This window comes from Pteronotus mesoamericanus, unplaced genomic scaffold (genome assembly GCF_021234165.1).
Source record: "Pteronotus mesoamericanus isolate MK-2021 breed Mesoamerican mustached bat unplaced genomic scaffold, CSHL_Meso_final contig_317, whole genome shotgun sequence".
NCBI classification, from domain to species: domain Eukaryota; kingdom Metazoa; phylum Chordata; class Mammalia; order Chiroptera; family Mormoopidae; genus Pteronotus; species Pteronotus mesoamericanus.
In genome coordinates, this window is record NW_026555133.1 from 1 (window position 1) to 13,167 (window position 13,167).

Genomic DNA, 13,167 nt, shown 5'->3' on the forward strand with positions numbered 1-13,167 from the left:
GAGCCAATGAGCATAATTTCAGGTGGGTGGAGGGCGCGGACATCGGGAAGGTAGCTTCGTTCGGGTTGCTAACGTCTTCCCTTGGAGATGGGCGCGCAAACGGACCAGTGGGTCTGGGGGCGGCGATGACGGGCGTGGAGCTGGCCCAATGAGGCTGGGGGTGGGTGGGGCAGTCCCGAGCAGCAGTGCTAAAGGAGCCCGGCGGAGGCAGCGGTGGGTTTGGGACTGAGGCGCCGTATCTGTGGTCGCGACTCGGAACGTGCGCCGGCGCCACCATCTTCGGCTGAAGGTGAGAGGTGCGGCTGTCCCGGTCCAAGAGCGGTAGCTGAGGGCTGAGGGACGAAGGACGAGGGACGAGGAACGGTTTGTCGGGGAGGGAAGAATCCCAGGTTGGACGGCCCGTTGGTGGTGTACGGCAGGAACAGAGCCGAACCGGGAGCCGGGGGGAAGCTAGAGGTGCTCTAGGCAGAGGATTTGTATTGCGGGGGTCGTAGATTCATCCACGAAGGGACCTGGGGAGTAGGGTAACGGAACTCCAATGGGTGGAGAGACCCCCTGGGAGGGCCGGGAATGAGGTACTTGAGAGAGAGACCCCTGCCGGGATCAGGGCCTGGGTGTGCTGTAGGACGACCCCTGGGGGGCTGGGGATGGAGATCTGGGGGCGAGGATGTGGGGAGCTGGTATTCGTTGTGTGGGGTCCGAGTACCCCGGGGTTGTGGGGCCTGTTGCCCCGGTGGGGGTTCCAGGGTGTCCCGCGAGTCTACGTCTGCCTCCCAGGAGGGGAGGGAGTCCTGGGCGGGCTGTAAAGCGTGATCCTGGTTGGGGGTGGGGAGACGCTGGACATGAAGGGCTCCTGGTGGGTTCTTGGGGGTTAGGCCGGGTCGGGCACTCCGGGTACGGTAGAGGGTTCGCCGAGGGCAGGCGGAACACCCCGGACCTGTGCGCTGGAGGAACCGGAGGTCAGGGGCTCAGCACCGCCGGGAAAGCGCGCGGCTGGTGAGGGTCTGAGGAGCCGGCCGCCAGCGTGGGGAAGGTCGGGCTCCGCTGGTTCCCTGGAAGGAGGGCGAGAGGGGGCGTCTTATAATGCGCTCTGTAGCCCGCGGGGGCCGGGCTGGAACGCCGGGCGAGGCCCCGGCGGTTTGGGGGGCGAGGCGGGAAATGTGGCGGGGGCGCGCTGCAGCAGGGCGGCCGGGGGGAGGGTCAGCCCTCGCTTCGGGATCCCTTTATTGTGTAAGTGATCTGGGAATGGCTCGCCGCGTAGTCTTCCTGGCCTTCTGCATCTGGGGTCACACCCGGATCCCATAAAATCAAACTGGAATGGGGTCGGAGGGAAGTTGAAGCGGCGGAGTCCTGCCGTGTACCGGGCTTTGTGGGCCTGCGGTGGGCGGATGCGGCCCAGGGACCGGGGAGGCCCCCAGCCTGGCCTGCTTGGGAACTAGGGCCTTAGGAAGGAGGTTGGCGCCTCGGTGGGTTTGAGCTCAGCTAGGGAGGTTTGGGTAACGTGGCCTCTGCCTATGACCGTTATCTGTTTCTTAGGGCCTCTGCAGCTCCCTTCAAGATCACTGCGGTTGGTGGAAGGGGGTGGGGTGGGGTGGGGTGGGGTAGGGGAAAGCAGGCGGGGTAGATCCAGACTGCAAATGAAACAAAGACTGCTGTTTTCGCTGAATAATATAATACTAAATATAATACTTTGGCTTTGCCGAGATTTGGTTTTTTAACATTGAAACTGAAGGTTCTTGAGTTAGGCTTAATTATTCTTGATAGTATCTCACTCTGGAAAACTTTAATCTATTTATTGCTTTATTTCCTTAATCAGTCTGTCCTTAATAATTATTCTTTTAGTCCCGTGTTTTTGGTGTTTACGTATGCCCTGTCTGTCTCAGATTCTGGAAAAGTGGCCATTTTATGCATCTCCTTACTTCTGCATCTTAAATTCAGTTCTTCCCCGTGCTTATCTGGAGAAAGCATATGGTGTAATTGTGCGATGTAGCAGGAGATTTTGCAGCAAAGGGATGTGACCCGAGAGCCTGGCTTTTTATTTGGGCTCCTTGGGGAAATGATTACAATGAAGACAGACTGGATGGAAGGTGAGATGGAGGAAATTTTGAAGGGCATGTTGTACAGTGAAAGACTATATGCTGCTGCGGTTAACGTACTTTCTCATCATATATGAATTAAAATTCCTGGTGTTGGGTTCACATTTCAGGAATATGTGACACAAATATTAACTGAGAGATGGTGCAGGCCATGAAAAGCCATAGTGTCCTTTTGCATTTGGTTTGTATTTGTGCTCATTTGATTAAGCAGAATATTGATAAATTAACAGACTTGCACCACATCTCTGTAGTGGAGCGACCTCAACAATAGTGTTACACACATTGGAACGATTCTGTTTTAGTTTATCTGTCTCATAGGGATGCTCTATCATGGAATATTTATCCATCATTTTTGTTTTACTGTTTGTACAAGGTATTCATAAAACTGAATTATTTTCCAGGATCCATGCCGATAGTAGGTGCTGGGAGGCAGTTGAAAAATTTTCTGTGTGGCATTTCATTGAAAGTCAAAAATGGTCTAGTGGGAAGGAGTCAGGAAGGAGTGTGTGTGCACCTAACACCGTGGAAGGGCATGGGGTTTTGGCTACACAGATAAAGGACTTAACTCTAATTAGGCAGTTATTTCAAATTATATCAGGAACCTTTGGATTATCTTTATGTCTCCTGTTGTTTCCCCCTATGTTTAAGGGCTTTTTTTTTTCTATAAAATATAAAGCATTTTCCAGATTGTTCAAGTGTGTTCTTTGGCTGAGCCTGTACTCTTGAAGCCATAATCCATAGGGTTTTTATTTAGTAGAGAGGCAGTATGTAGTGTGCATCATGCCCTTCAAAATTTCTTCCTTCTCACCTTCCATTGTTACAGGATGAACTTAGAAGCTGAACTCTGGGTTTCATTCCAGCTCTGCTACTTGTTAGCTCTGTGACCTTGGGCTGGTTTCTGGCTTTCTTTGCACCTCGGGTTCCTCATCTGTAAAATGAAGATATATATTGTACCTACCTCATAGAGCTATTGTGATGATTGAGGTAATATGTGTAAACTGCTTAGAATAATTAGTGTCTGGCCATAATTAGTGATATATAACAACAGTGTTTGCTCTTTTAAAGTTTTTGGTGTTACTTTTTTAAGGCAAAGCATTTGGAAGTGTTTCATTGTTAAATACCAGTATTATCAAGATTGGGTCCCAAAATGTACAATGGAATGAAAAAAATACAACATATTTGGCAATCACAAGTGAAGAGTGAAAATGAACAAAAAAAGTCTTCATTGGCCTCATGAACACTTTAAATCAAACAACAATTTGAGTACCTACTCCCTGCTAAGCCCTCTGGGACAATGCAAGGGAAGGCAAGAAAAATGCCAGAAGAGCAGTGCAAAATGTTAGAAGAATAAGTATTAAATTGCCAAATTGACCTGAAAAGAATTTTTGGAAGAGTGTCATTTGGGTCAGGATTTGAAAGAATGACAGGTTTTTGGTCGTGGAGGAGAAGTTTACTGTGAGAGGGTAAGGACCGCTCATGCGATATTCGCTCAGTAGGTATAGGTCCCCTCCTTGGACCAGGGATTAGACGGAGTGCTCACCGTATAGCGAGGGACAAGGAAACGCCCTCAGTGTTTATTTAGTTGTCGGAAACTCTGGAAGAGTAAAAATATGCAGTCAATCCCACTACCCAGTGAAGACCCATTAATAGTTTGTTCCCCCTTTAAAAAAAAATAAAAACGTGTGTGTAATTTTCACCCATGAAAACAGGAACATTTTGTAATTACACTTTTGTGATCTATTGGATTTTTCTTAAATTATAAGCATTTCCCCACCAGAATGGTACTAATTTAATCAATTTTTAAATACATAATTTACCTTTTTTAAAAAAAGGCCTGCTCTAGAAATGATGTTATTCTAATGTATAGTCACCTGCTAAACTTACGCATACCCAGCATAAATCATATTAAAGAAATGTGTGTGGGCCTACCAGCAGCAGGATTGTTTCCTAAGTGTCAAATGGGATATACAGCTAATACCTGACAAGGATAAGACTAACTCGTTACCGTGTTTTATTATAGTTGGATATTTACACTTTTGATATACTGTCCTTTAGGCAGGGTGTGTGTCTGATTGTTTCCAAATTCATCTAGGATAAGTCCTACTTCAAAGCTATGCCTCCTTCTTAGCAGTGTTTAGTGTATAATTGGAAAGACAGAAAACTTGTTAATAATCTTACGGAGTAGTTCCTAGAGGCAATGGGCTTTTGAAGCTCTTCTTTAGACAGCCTGTACATGTGTCCATACATATTTTCTTTGAGGAGGCAAATGCAGCCCTGACTGGTATGGCTCAGTGGATTGAGTGCCAGCCTGCAAACCGAAAGGTTGGTTGGCTGGTTCAGTTTCCAGTCAGGACACATGCCTGTGTTATGGCCCAGGTCACCAGTTTGAGGGGTGTGTGAGGCAACCTATCGACATATCTCATGCACATTGATGTTTCTCTCCCTCCCTTCCTTCTCTCTAAAAATAAAATACTTCTTAAAAAAGGCAAATGCAAGTTTAGTTAAAAAACATGTTAGCAGTTTTGTAGAAGTCTTCATGTTGCATGTTTTTTCTTAATTTTGTTTTGTGATTTTAAAAAAAGATTTATTTATTTTCTGAGAGAGAAAGGAGGGAGAAAGAAAAGGAGAGAAACATTGATGTGTGAGAGAAACACCGTTTGGTTGCCTCTTGTTCACCCCGAAATGGGGACCCAGCTGGCAGCCCCAGGCATGTGCCCTGACAGGGAATCAAACTCGCAGCTTTCAGTTCGCAGGTTGACAGTCCACTGAGCCACGCCGGCCAGGGCACGTTTTGTGATTTTTGTTTTATCCAAGTCCATCATCCTTGAAACATTAGCATAGTCTTTAAGTCTTGGTATGACTTAGCCTAGAACATTGGTTTTCAATCTTTTTTTCCCTACCTCAAATACCTGTTAGCAACAGTGGCTCACTGCGGCAGCTAGAGAACTATGGAGCAATGATTCTCAAACTGTGGTCCCCGGAGGGGCAGCATCAGCATCATTTTGGGAATTTGTTAGAAATGTAAATTGCTGTGCTCCACCCCAGATTTAACCAAATCAGAAACTCAGGGGATGGGGCCTGGCAATCTGTATTTAATGAGCTTTGTAGGTACTGTTGATTGCTATACATGCCAGAGCTTGAGAACCAAGCTCTAGAGTAGATGTTTTCAACCTTTTTCATCTCATGGCACACGTAAACTAATTACTAAATTCTGTGGCACACCAAAAAATACAGTTTTTGCCAGTCTAACCAAAAAAATAGGTATAATTTTAATATATTCTCACCAAATGGCTGTTGTTGTGTGGGCTGTTGTCTAAGGGGCAAGAGGTCAGTGCCCCTGACTAAATAGTCAGATGCGGCATGGTTTAACAATCTTCGCAGCACCCCTGCACACGGGCTGAAAATCCACTGCTCTGCCCCATTAGCTGTTCATAGTGCATTACATTGTAACAAATACCTTCTGAAGACTCTTAGTTATTTGATTCTAGCAAATTCTTACTAGAGGGAAAGGGGTAGTATCTGCACCCACTATCAGTGATTAATCTTTTAGGGCACAAATAGGTCCATTTAAGAATCTGAAGAAAATAACAAGTGTTCTCCTTTTAGGAAAGCGCACACACACGTATACAGTAAGTGTACAACATTTTATTACCATTTCAGCTTAAAATTTTTCTATGGACTCAAGGTTAAGAACCTCTTAACAACTTTGGGACTACTTTGTGGTTAACCTTGCAGCCTTCTATCTTGCCTACAAAGAATCCCCATCCTTTTGCGGGGCAGGAGAAGTTGGCAGGATTTGATAGAGCAAGAGTAGGTACTCAGTTGACTTTGTGCATTGATTTGGATGAAGTCATGGATGGAATCTGTGCTTATGAAGTTTGTAATAGCATGAATTTGGAGTAATAACAAAGGTGTTTAATGATGGTATTGGATTCCCAAAAGATGTTGTCAAGTAGAAATGATGAGTCACAATGGGAAAGGTGAGTGAGGGATGTAAAATCTTGTCAGTTGATCCAGAAAGCCAATTGCACCAGTAAAGGAGGCAGGGAGGTAACTTGGAGCAGCACGTATGGAGCTTTGGCTGACAGCTCATTGTGAGCCAAGAGCGAATGAATGCTAAATATACCAGTTAGGTCTTGGGATACATTAATTGTAAAAGTCTCAGAGACAGCTTTCTCTAGTGGGGCCCTATGGTTGTTAACAGTTCCTTCTTCTGTACTGGTGAGACTATATCTGGAATATTATGTTTGCTTCTGGGTCCCACACTCAAAAGGGGCGTAAGCACATGGAGTCTGTTTAGAGGCAAGAGCTCAGGGTAGAGGAATGAGTCTTGATGAATGATGGAATGCCAGAGAGGAGACGGGAGTAGGAGCAGCTGTGGCAATGGGAGCGGGGACCTGAATAGCTACCGTCACATACTTGAAAAACTGTCATGTGAAGCCAAGTTACGCTTGTCTTCTGTGGCCTTATTTGATCACACTAAGACCACGTTGGCCATAGGTAAGCTCGAGGGGGACTGCTCGGGGTACTTGTAAGGACGAACTTTTGAGTCTGTTTTCTGAGGATATTATGGGAGGCCCGTTTTAGACCCTGTGCTTCACCCCTCTGGCTTTCCTCATGTGCTTTGTAGCTATATCCTGGCGATCAAACGAATTCTGGTACCACTCCATAGGCCCTTCATTACGAATCGTTTTCTTTTTCTTCATTCTCCTTTCCCTTCTTAACTTTCTGTTTGGTTTGTGGTAAGGGTAAAAGGAGATGAAGAGATAAAAAGGTCAAACTGGACCTTTGCTTTTTCCTTCTGCTTGTTTTTCAACCCTCAGTAACTGAGGGCATGTCTTGAGTGGTCTTCGGACAACCACTGCCATCATTTGTGGTCACCCCTGAAATTTACCTTGGAAACTTGGTTAGTACGGCTGTAAAGAGGAATACCCCAGCTTCCTAATTCAAAGTGTATGCTTTCGGTTTACCAAAGGTTTTGTTTTCAGTTTCTTAGAAGAGTAGAACTTGCGAATCATTTTATAGTACGTATCTAACTTTATCCTCCTCCTCTTTTCATAGAGGCGATTGCTCTTGGATCCTTCTGTTTACAATGGCACAGAGGAGTGGACTCGAAGATCCAGAGAGGTATCTCTTTGTGGACAGGGCTGTCATCTACAACCCTGCCACACAGGCTGATTGGACTGCGAAAAAGCTTGTGTGGATCCCATCGGAACGCCATGGCTTTGAGGCAGCTAGTATCAAAGAGGAACGGGGAGACGAAGTTATGGTGGAATTGGCAGAGAATGGAAAGAAAGCGATGGTCAACAAAGATGATATTCAGAAGATGAACCCACCTAAGTTTTCCAAGGTGGAGGATATGGCAGAATTGACATGCTTGAATGAAGCTTCTGTTTTACATAATCTGAAGGATCGTTACTATTCAGGACTTATCTATGTAAGTATTCTCTAAATAATCCCGTGAAATGTGGTGACTGGGAATTCATGTAAACTGTACATACAGTCATAATCAAATGAGAATGTGGACCGCCACACTCTCTGTTTAACATTATTTCTATCAAAGATAGTCTATTGCTCACCCCAAAACTTGCTTTGCTTTAAATTTTAACATGTAATTTTAAATAACCTGGTCTGAAAATAAATATACCGAATCGTATGTGAAGATTCTGTGGTGTTGCTCCAGCGTATAATAAGACAGGGGAAAGCACATGGCGGAAAGACCAGGGAGTTTAATATGGGACTGACAGTTGCATTAATAGTAGGATGAAGACAGCAAATTGGTAGGAAATCCAGTGTATATCGAGGAGTGTACAGTGGAAGGGCTGTAAGCTTAGAAGTTCAGTGAAGAGGAAGAACAAGTTCACTGGGTGCAGGAAATGGGAGAGATGAGACTGAGGTTTTTAAGAGGAAACGGTTCAGGGTGAGATTGAGGCTGGGGTTGTCCTGTGGTTAGTGGTTGACACATACGTACGTTGCAGTCACTGACAATGTCACCGACCATATAAAAGTTATTAAGAATAGCTCTGGCTGGTGTGGCTCAGTGGATTGAGTACCAGCCTGCAAGCCAAAGGGTCGCTGGTTCAATTCCCAGTCAGGGCACATTCCTGGATTGTGGGCCAGGTCCCAGGTTGTGGGCGTGCAAGAGGCAACCACACATTGATGTTTCTCTCCCTTTCTTCTCCCTCCCTTCCCCTATCTCTAAAAATAAATAAATAAAAATCTATAAAAATAAAAAAAATTATTGAGAATAATGGTAGAGAGGAAAAATGCAAGCCGGGTACTGAAAAAAGATCTAGAATGATAAAACAGGTTTAAAGGGATGGTAGATGTAGTTGGCAAACATGTAAAGAAGGTGGTATAGCTAGAACTTAAATTTAGAATGAAGAGAAGTAGAGAGAAAAGTTGACGTTGTTATGGTCTGAGTTTGGAAAATAATTTTATGTAAGGGGTGTGATACAATTATGCTCATGCATAATTCAAAGTTTCAACAGATCAGAACTAACTTAACCACAGGAATTAGTTTATTTGTGAATATTAATGTGCACCTTCTACTGGGGAGAGTGTTGTGGACAGGACAGGTCCCTACCTTCCTGATATGTCCTATAAAGAAATGAAATGGGATAGAGTGAATAGGAGACCGACTTGCCACAGCAGGTCGGTGAAACGCTCTTTGAGAAGGTAGCATTTGAGCTAGAATATGAGCGATAGGAGGGACCTAGCCGTGGGAAAATCTGAGACGTGACCTTAGCCAGAGAAGTTTCAATCAAGCCTAATGGGGTGTCTGTCTGTCCGTCTCTCTCTCTTTTTCCCGCCATGAGGTAGGATGTAAAGTATGAGAGCAAGAGGCACCAGGATTGGGAAGGTGGCTTGAGGGAAATGGGAAAGGTTTGGAAAAGAAGAGAAGCCAAAGATAAGAAAACAATTGGAAAGTAGCATTGAGAATCCAGCTGAGACCAATGGCATAATGTCTGTGGGGACCACATTTTTGTCTGTCTGGCTGTGGTTCTGACACATTTGTAGGCTTGCCCCAGGTCAGTGAAGGCGCAGGAACCTGTTCACCGCTATGTCTCCACTGCTAGCACAATTCCTCTCTCTTCTGTCCCTTGTCAAACAAGGCGAAGGGGTCTGGAGCAAAGGCAGTAGGAAAGAGTGAGAACACTGGAAAATTAAGAGTGTGGTCAGATCGTAATGTTGACAGCGGCGACTTGGGCTGTGGATCAGTTTTGGATGACACCTGGTGCAAGGCTCGGGAGTGTGATGACGACAAGAGCAAAAAGCCGTGGACACCTGGACTGTGGAGAGCGGCCGGGCTCCCTCCTGCCAGCCTGCACTTTGATTCCCCGCCTGCCGCTCTGTAGGTTCCTGCAACCAGGATAAAGGAGGCATAGAAAGGGGAAGAAGTTGGTGGGTAAAAGAGAAGAGGTGAAAGAAAAGATGTTTTATTTGGAGTCATGCTTCAGGTACTTCTGCAGCTTTCTTCGCAAGTATCTTTTACTGAGTTTGAGTTTTTGCAACTTAACTCAGGTTACAACCTTAGTGAATTTCTGAGTTTCCTTTCAAAAGCATGGACCCCTTGGTCTTTAAAGAAGGAAAATCTAAGTTTTTCTCAAAGTATTAAGGTCACAGCAGAAGAGAAGGTTTGCAAGGATAATGTCTGCAATTAGTGGAATGGAGAAAGGATTTCTAGTCTAGCTCTTGACTCTAAAGAAATCCTTTGTTAAGAGAATGGGGCTGTGGATAGCCACAATTGCTAGCATTGTGATAAATATGTTCAGGGCTTCGGAACTAAGCAGTCCGTTGAAACTGATCAATTGAGGTGCCAGGATATTGACTCTCTAATAACTTGGGTAGGACCTTTTTTGATTTACGTATTTCTATAAATAAATACAATATATGTTATTTAGTTAAGTTGGTTATTCACAGATTTAGTTTCCTTATATTTCCTTTTATTCTCCCCAGCATACAACTTCTCATCATCTAATCCAATGTTCATTTTTTTCCTAATAAAAGCATTTAAAAGCTGTGAATATTTTCTCTGGTACTCTTTTAGCTCACCTCATGTTTTGATCTGCAGTATTTGTATTATTTAGTTCCAAATATTTTCTAATTTCTATTATGATTTCTTTTTTAACCTATGAACCATTTAAAAGTATACTTTTAAAATTTCCAAATGTTGGTTTTTAAGTTATCTTTTTGTTTTTAAATTAATTGCATTGCAGTCATAATTCATTGCAACTGACAATAATATATTATCAGTTTTACAACTGTTTGTAAAGGAGGCATATTCTGTTATTGTGGGGTGTGGGATTCTGTATACAGTCCTTAGACTAAGTTTTTTAATTGTTTAAATTTTCTATAGCCTTACTAATTTTTGTCTACTTGGTTTATCAATTACTGAGAAGTATCTTAAAATCAGTATGCATTCCTAAATAATATAGTTGAGTTTTGCCTATTTATGAATTTTCATGTGAATGAATCTTATATAGCCTTTTGTGTCTGTTTTTGATTATTTGTTTTTTTGCTCAGCAATACGTTTTAAAGGTTCATTCATATTGCTCTGTGTTATAATTTAGTCATTCTCAAAGTGTGGTCTGTGGACACCTAGGTTTTTTCCCAAGACTCCTTCAGGGGATCTGCAAGATCAAAGCTGTTTTCATGATTATGCAAATATGTTATTTGCCCTTTTCACTCTTGACATTGGTAATGATGTCAACAGTGACAAGGCCGTGGTGAGGAACACCATTGGCACATTATGAATAAAGGTAGTTAGCCCCAGTCTGTACCTAGTGGTCATTTTAATTCCGTTTCTCTCAAGAATGTCTTGATAGCATTCCTCCCCGGAGCACGCCCACGCCTATCTTCCCGCACAGCAGGCGCGCACCTCCTAAACTCTTCAGGGTTCCCACGGGACTTGCAGCCAGGGGAGCAGTGGGCAGTGGCAGCTCGTCCTGGGCTCACCCCCTGAGCCTGTCTCCAAGGCCCCTTTTCTCTGACTCTCCACTGAGCCCGAGCAGCCCCGCTTAGGTGCACTTCTTCCTGAAACATTTCCAGAGAGCCAGGGCAGTCCCGCCTGGACTCTTCTCCGGCTGCTCCTTCTATCCTGAGCTTTCCCGTGTTTCACTGTCCCCAGCTTTCATAAATTTAGTTTGAAGTACTGTCTAAATAAATAAATAAATAAATAAAGGCTTTGATAAAGCAGAGAAATGATTGATTTTATTCATTCTCAACCCTTGAGTACCTCTTTTTAATATTCCATGTGTTGAAATGGTAAGTATGCATTAAAGCACTTCTGCTGCATGTTGAACTAGGAAGGGTGCCCTGAGGAAAAGCACGTGATTATTTAAGTTGCAAAATAAATTTCCTACTTTTTAAAGAGAATGCCATTTTTATTTTATAGAATGACTAGTAGGTAAACTATGGTTCCTTCCACTGCAATCTATGGCAGACATTCTCTTGAATATAAAGAAAATGAGCCTGTCACTTCAAAGAAAACAACCAATTGTATTTGTTGCCAGTGATAAAATTTGAGTTTTCACATGAAAGTTTAGATTTGGAGAAACTTGTATCTACCACTGTGACCTTGATATCAATACTTAAAAATCTTTCTGATGAGATAGATGAATGTGCTTATGAGTGCAACGTCATCATTTGGAAGGTTTTCATACTTCAGTGAACCAGTGTTTTTCAAACAATGTGTGTAGATGTTCCAAAATCATAGATGGGTAAAAGATTTTGTTCAACATGCAAGATAATACAATGGATTTCAATGTGCACAGCATGGAAAGTTTATTGACAGGTTGTCAGAAGCTACATTGCCCCCGATCTTTAAGAAATTACCTCTTGTTGAGTTTTGATGTAGTATCAAAGAAGAATATCCACTATTAGTTGAAAAGACTGTTAAACTACATTTTCCTTTTAAACTATATACCTGTGTAAGGCTGATTTTCTTTGTATGCTTCAACCAAAACAAGATATCACAACAGATTGAATGTAGAAACAGGTATGAAAATTGTGCCGTTTTCTGTTAAGCCAGATAATAAAAGATTTGCAAAAATATAAACCAGTGCCACTCTCTTATTTTTGTTTTAGAAAACATAGCTTTTTAAATAAGAATGTTATATATATTAACCTATATCCATTGTTATTTAAAATAAATACATATGCATTTTTAAAAATCAATTATATAAAACGAAATGTCTTTAGAGTCTTTTTCTAAGAGTGTCAAAAAAGACCCTGAAATAAAAAATGTTTGAGTTTTTCATTTTTGTTTGAATATAATATTCCATTATAAGGTGTTTTGATTTTTTGACCTATTTTTAAAAAATCCAAATTTTTTGGACATTTGTTTTTTCCAGTTTGGAAACTAGAACATTGTGAACATTAATTGTTTCAATGAACAGTATTGGACATGTACCTAAAGCCTTTCTGTAAGATATAGAACTAGGAGTGGGATTCCTGGATAAGTTAATATGCATATTTTATGCATATTATTATGCATATTATGCATATTATTAAAGCATATTTTTAACTCACATTTTGAGCTTTTTTTAGATAATGCCTGATTTAGTCAGAGTCTAGCCAGAAACAGAAGGTCCTCAAACTAGATATTCTGAGAGTTTAATAAGGGGACGATTTACAAACATGAGGGTAGAGTTTAGAAAACAAATGCTAGTTGTACAGTATCCAGCTCTAGTGGCGGTTGAGAGCCCTTGGTACAACTTGATCTTTAAAGGAGCAATAGGAAAGAGCTGTTACTTCGACCGGAAGAGGACAGCTGTGTGGCAAGGGCTTGCTGGTAGGAATTGGGTCCTGTAAGGAGGGATGCCCGCAACTGGTGACAACTGGCAGGGAAGATGCCGGGGCATAAATATCCTGACTTTATCTCTTCCCACCCTAAGTCTCCTGCTAATGTCTCCCATTGGCCAAACTCAGTTTGAAACCAGAGAAGAGGGGAATTTGATGATGTATATATTTTAGGTCATTCATCCTCAGTCCATTTGCAATTGAATTTTGTGTACAGTGAAAGATTAATGTTTTTTTTTCCAAATGGGTCTCCAGTTGACCCAATGTT

At 42.7% G+C, this 13,167-nt stretch overlaps 1 protein-coding gene across 2 annotated transcripts in view; it reads left to right on the forward strand.

Moving 5' to 3' along the window:
* Positions 1-103: 103 nt before the first annotated feature.
* The window catches only part of MYH10 (myosin heavy chain 10), a 141,450-nt gene continuing 128,386 nt past the window's right edge, over positions 104-13,167 (forward strand). Inside the window, exons 1-2 of one of the 2 annotated variants that reach the window (XM_054575679.1) lie at positions 104-289; positions 7,158-7,533. In XM_054575679.1, the coding sequence (XP_054431654.1) occupies positions 7,189-7,533 (345 nt within the window). In that variant the 5' untranslated portion in view covers positions 104-289; positions 7,158-7,188. The remainder of the gene's footprint in view (positions 290-7,157; positions 7,534-13,167) is intronic. The other variant, XM_054575680.1, reaches the window with a different exon arrangement.